Source organism: Boleophthalmus pectinirostris, unplaced genomic scaffold, assembly GCF_026225935.1.
Source record: "Boleophthalmus pectinirostris isolate CB_2022bp ecotype Guang Dong unplaced genomic scaffold, ASM2622593v1 HiC_scaffold_17, whole genome shotgun sequence".
NCBI lineage: Eukaryota > Metazoa > Chordata > Actinopteri > Gobiiformes > Gobiidae > Boleophthalmus > Boleophthalmus pectinirostris.
This window is the reverse complement of record NW_026571115.1, coordinates 28,011,076-28,016,870: the sequence shown is the minus strand read 5'-3', so window position 1 is coordinate 28,016,870 and position 5,795 is coordinate 28,011,076. Positions and strand designations below refer to the sequence as shown.

Here is a 5,795-nt window from a genome sequence, read left to right as displayed (position 1 = left end):
TCTACTACACTAATGCACATAATGCATACTAATGCACATACACAAATGTCTGAAGTATACCTTCTGGTACAGTATGCAGTAATATAGTTGATAGATACTACAACCAATTATATAATATTGAAATTAATCTAATACAAATATATTCTACCAGTACTAATGGGGAAAATTGTTGCAGAAAAACTCTTGAATAATGCAGTGTGATGTGTGTTTAATAATCCACAGCCAAACTAGAACAGATTTGTACAATGTCAGTGTGACAATTATGTGCTCACTATGCAGACACAAGTACATCAAAAATACTACTGTATTCAAAACTGACGATACTCAATGTACAATACTCATTGTACAATTTGAATGGCTTTATCATTTTGAAGAAGCTATGTCATACAACAATAAAATGTTTCATTAAACAAATTTGATGAGTTAAGTTCTATGTAGCCCATTTGTAGTCGTCTATTCAGTAATGATGGCAAATACGTAAATATCAGCAGCTGTAATAAATGCAGGACTTAAGAATGGGTGTGACTGAATATATATTAGTAATATCTTCTAATCCAGGCGTGTTGTCAGTGCAGAAGAAAGCAGACAGGAGGAGGTTGGTCCATCTAACGTGAGCCATATGCTGAGTGGTGACAGTCACTTCCAGAGGCCTGGTTTAAGGAGCTGTCATGGGATTGTCACAGCTACAGTCAGAAGGCCCAAATTGGCATTTCACACTATGAAGATCACATGTAACCTTGATCAGTCGTAAGGTGCTCACTGTTTATGTGAAAGACGCTGATATTAGCGGTCAGCAGGAGCCCTCTGAGCAGAACCAATCCCCTCCTCTGCCTGGCATCCTCGGCAGGTGTGAGGACCGTGACCACCCCTGAAAGCACCTGCATCCTTTCCTCTAGCCTGTCTTTATTAAACTAAACAACTGGCTTAAAGTGCCTACATCTACATTTTCCTAATCGCGTTATTACAGACACAATGACAGAAGTAAAAACTGGTATAGTCACCACTGAAGACCATGGCCGCGGAGGCTCCCATCACAGCGAAGAAAGGCGAGTACTCGGGGACCTCCTCACTCATTTTGGATGTTTTGTTTCAACCTACGCGGCTACTAAAATAAACTATGTTGTTTCGGATCCTTCTAAACCCCCGGGTATGCAGGAGGACGGGAGAAAACACAGACTAGGGGCGATCACGGAGCTACCAGTACGAGCACCGGTGGAGAAGGGGAAAATGGCGAAACGGAAAAAGTCACATGACCAACCACCCCGGACTGAACCATCTGTGCTCTCCGCGGGGTGGGTGTTAAAGTACAAACATTTGGCTTAATTGTTATTTAAAATGTATTACTAACATTTACGAGTAATACATGTTTATTTGGTAGTAGTTCTCAGAATTTTGACTGTGATTTAACAAGAGAAATGTGTTGTTTAGTTTTTTTGTATTTTGGTATGTTCTGCTGCAAGTGTACAGACTGCAGTTGAAACGCTAGGGGGCGGTACTGTGCGGTATTTAGTCGATTGAACCATTAAATGTTTACATCAAATACTTATATATAAAATTAATAATTATCAATATGAAATCTAAAAATAAATAAATAAAAACAATGTGAATGAAAAAATGGCCAAAGCTTAAAGCTACATTTGGTTTTTACCACGCTTCTGGACCTTTCTTATATGTCACTTCTTTAAACTTTTAAAAAACTATTCTAATATTGTAATTTTGTGAGCTACTTTGTCCAAATAATTTCCCTTAAATCTTGTGTTGGTCTAGCAAAACAAACCAATTTAGCTAGAATATTAGACTGATTAGGTTCAAGTCCTGACCTTTTGTATAAAGCTGTGATTTTATATTTTATTACTTTATTATTATTATTATTATTACTTTTATTATTGCTATTTATATTTTTGCTCTTTGTTATTATATTATATGTGTGAGCTACTGTATCCAAATAATTTCCCTTGTGGATCAATAAAGTTTGTCTAAGTCTAAATCTATTTTATTAAAGGTCTAGTTATTAATCTTGATGTTTTTTATTGCATATTACAGTCCTCCTGCTGTTCTTGAACTTTACACTGCAACACTAAAATTTCCTGATTGTGGGAACTTGGAAACTAGATGCATTAGAGGTAAACTCTATGACTTGAATTCATACAAATCCACTTTATAATTTTAAATGACCTATTCTGCAAAAACTTATTTTACAATTTCTCCTACAATGTGATTACCGGATCTGGCTGCACCACACATGACAGTCAGCCGCCTATCTACCACATCTACCCTGTATACCTCATGAGTGCTGAACCTTGATCATGTGATCAAGAACTGTAAAACCTGATTTAACGTTTCCACTGAATATAATACTAGTTATATATTTACATGAAAACAATTCTACAAGTTATCTATTACACGTGTACTATTTAAAACAAAAAACAATACATTCTTTTTCATTATCACACTTCAGAAAAAACAAATTACAACATGTTAAAACAATACACTTTAATGTAAGAAGCAGACATTAAAATCACCATAAATATGCTACATAATATTAAGCCCGTTCTGCTCTAACATGGATACATACGAAAAGACAGCTCAGTGGTACACAAACAGAGGATAGATCTTTTCAGCATTAAGTAAATCGTCCCACCTACACAGAGGAAATGCTAGACGTGAATCCTACATGAGACCCCTTTAAACATTCACACCAAACTTATAATACAAACCAATACATAAACATTCATACGTAAAACATACATAAAATACTCCACTGTAGACTGTCGGATTTAGTGTTTAACCCTGATTGCCTTTGACGATTTGTAATTTGACCAGAAGGATAATCATATTTGGTTAATTTCCTTGAAGCCAGATATTTTTTGTTGTGTCATTGGCAATACCTTAATAATTTACATTTTTATTTTAAGTCCACTTTACCCCATTGACCTGCCAATTTCAGCAACCGCAACTGATAGGTTAAGATTTCGCAGTTGAAAGGGTTACCCCCATTAACTTCCATCTACTGTTTCTGATAAGAGATTTGTGGCTAAACCATGCTTTAAAACCCAAACATGCACACATGCCAGCGTGATTACATGTCCTAGTTACTTATCAGACACAAAACCTTACACTCATTCACTCCATGACCCAGGACCCGCGAGCGACGACTGGGATATCAGCACCAGCAAGTGTCGCTGCAGCTGCTTAAGAAACGTGAAGAACAGAAAAAGATAAGGCATCATTCACATGCTATTCTTGGCGAAACTGCACAAAGTGAAAGTGTGGCACAGCAATGGCTCGTATGTGAGACGAGAGGGAGACATTGGAACCCTTGTAGTTGAAGGGATACAACTTCTACCAGTCATAGGGTGCCCTTTTCCTGCTCAATCCCAGCCATTGTCTTTGATCATGTGGGACAGCTCGATGATGTACTTCCCTTCCTTGTATTTCTGACTTAACTCAAAGGCTTGTTCCTGCAGAGACAAGAACAAAAAAAGGACAATGATTTTTTCCATTGCTCGCTTTTGGTTTTGTTTAATTGCATTTATAAACTAATCATGCTTACATATTTCCAGCCGAGAGTGGTGTGGCAGTTTTCACAGTAAATATCAGCTACGGCGTGAAGTCCAGTGAGCAGCAGCCTCTCTTCTGCAGGACCACAGCCAACATTTACTCTGAAAATTAAAACACAACTTTAGGATAGGTCATGAACACAAGTATTTAATTTATGCTCCACTTTTTCACTTGGCTTGGAAAAAAAAGTCTTCACTGGCTATGGTCAAACATTACTGACCTACTAACATAGAAAACCATGACTAATGTGAACTATCTTGAACTTCAAGCACTGCTAGATTAAATCAACTGTTAAAAATGTTGTTTGTATAAACTCAACTGAGTACTTGTCTTCAGATAAATCTAATTTTATTATTCATTCTGTTGCCCATTTTTAGTTTGATGAAACATTTGCCCACATCATTGCCAAGATTTGCAAATGTGTTACAAAACATAGTGATGAATGATCCAGTTTGGATTTTTTCATCTGATTTTGGCTTATTTGCAGATGCCAATATTTAGATTTTAAAATGCATAGCAAAGCCTACAAATGTAAACATACAGACATACTTTTGGCCTAATTGCTCTTTCTTTCTCCATTTAAAAAAAAGGATCAACTTGGAATGACACACAGCGCCAGGAATAATACAGCTACAGATATCTAGGGAGAAGCCTCTGATGTCACCAACATGGAAACATATCCATCCCTACATATAAAAAAGAATATTATATAAAAATAAAAAATACTTACACAGAGTTGAAGAGGTAAGCTCGGCCCTGACTGCCTTGAAAAGACTGTATAGGTAAAGAGAAAAAAATAGTTTCAAATTTCAATAAAAAAAAACAAAAAAACAAACCTGACTGGCTTTGTTGAGTACCAACCTTGGAAATGAGATCGTCATGGTTGGCCAAATGGGCGCGGCAGTGCACACAGCTGTAGCGGCGGTGGCATGAGTCCAGGTAGGCCTGGAAAGTCTTGGCCTTTGTCAGCTTCACCATGTCTGAGAAAGAAACAGGAAGTGAAATATTACACACACTTTCAGAGCCCTTATCAACATTTTTTTTTTTGCTTCAGTTTATTTTAATTTTCATTCTTGTTGACAACTCTTTTAGTAAATTTTAGGTAATGTAGTCAAGTACATGAAAAAAAAGTTTTTACTTTATTAAAAAAATATGCCCTAATGCTTAAACTATTAAACAAAATGTGTATTATTGCCATTTGTCAACTTCTGTATACATTAGGTTATTTAGAGTATGCATCTATTATACAGTTTATGGTGTGCAAGTAATATTTGTGTTATAACTAGTGTTATAACATTTACATTCACAGGTTAATAATATTCTGTTGTATAATGTTGCATTGTACTTCATCTGCAGAGCATGACTGGCCAGTAACATTTGCTTTGCATACACATACACATTAAAAGAGTTGTCATGTCCTATAAAGATGGATGTGCTGTATGCAGCTCAACCAGTGGTGGAGTTTTGCTTCAGCGCAGGATGAGGAGCAGAAAACATGTTTCGACATGTTATAGTTTGAGGCGAACACGTGCAGAGCTACCTGCTTTGTTCACAAGATAACAATAATCTAACTCAAAAGGAGCACACAACAGTGCATAAAATCATGCGTTACATCAGAAAGGCATTAGAGATCCTCTGCTGGCATTGACCTAGCTTTTGTGTTAGCCAGTGTGCTAGTCCAATAACACAAAGCTACGACAGGCGCACGAGTGCGCAATGCAGGAAAGGCTCCGGTCTGAGTCTCCTCACCTGATGAACCAGAGGAAAAAGCCCCTGTAAAAGCCTGGCGAGCGCAGAGAAGTGTCTGTGGCGCTTTTGGATACAGATGCGTCCAGGAACGATGCACCACGCGTCAGCCCGTCGGACAAAAAGAAGACAACAGAAGCCTCTTGTTGTCGAGGAGCCCGCGTTTCCTCTTCAGGTCGGAGCCGTATTCGGTGAATCGCTGAGATCTTCGGTGAATCATGCACTTAGCTCGAATATAAAAACAGTCGGTCAAAGCTGTGAGAGTGTGTGGCCTCGATAGAAGACAAATGTGGTTTGTTTATGAAAACACAGAGGAGGAAGTGAAGCTCTGAAAAGTGCAAAACAAATGTGCAGCAGCCAATGAGCGCGCGGCACTGACGTCAGGAATGTGGGTCAACCAATGAGAGGCGCGCGCACATCAGCCTTTTATGGCTATCAGGCTGATGAGAGTTGGTACAGTTTTTACAATAATGTTATAAAACCACAGA

General features: G+C 37.9%; 1 protein-coding gene and 1 pseudogene across 1 annotated transcript; both read right to left on the bottom strand.

Moving 5' to 3' along the window:
- The window catches only part of LOC129408727 (protein yippee-like 3), a 3,145-nt pseudogene extending 2,261 nt beyond the window's left edge, over positions 1–884 (bottom strand).
- A 1,594-nt stretch (positions 885–2,478) lies between these two features.
- ypel3 (yippee-like 3) lies at positions 2,479–5,655 on the bottom strand. The gene is made up of 5 exons (XM_020922664.2): positions 5,311–5,655; positions 4,423–4,541; positions 4,292–4,335; positions 3,554–3,662; positions 2,479–3,461 (listed from the first exon to the last, which is right to left on the bottom strand). The coding sequence occupies exons 2-5, from the start codon at positions 4,537–4,539 to the stop codon at positions 3,372–3,374; spliced, it is 360 nt and encodes a 119-aa protein (XP_020778323.1). The 5' UTR covers positions 4,540–4,541; positions 5,311–5,655; the 3' UTR covers positions 2,479–3,371.
- Between the last annotated feature and the right edge of the window lie 140 nt (positions 5,656–5,795).

Bases quoted from the DNA above. Each gene is read 5' to 3' on its own strand.
- ypel3 (XM_020922664.2), bottom strand. From the start codon at position 4,539: ATGGTGAAGCTGACAAAGGCCAAGACTTTCCAGGCCTACCTGGACTCA. The intron at 4,336-4,422 runs GTTGGTACTCAA...TTACCTATACAG, and splicing joins ATGACGATCTCATTTCCAAG to TCTTTTCAAGGCAGTCAGGG. The intron at 3,663-4,291 runs GTAAGTATTTTT...TTTAATTTTCAG, and splicing joins GCTTACCTCTTCAACTCTGT to AGTAAATGTTGGCTGTGGTC.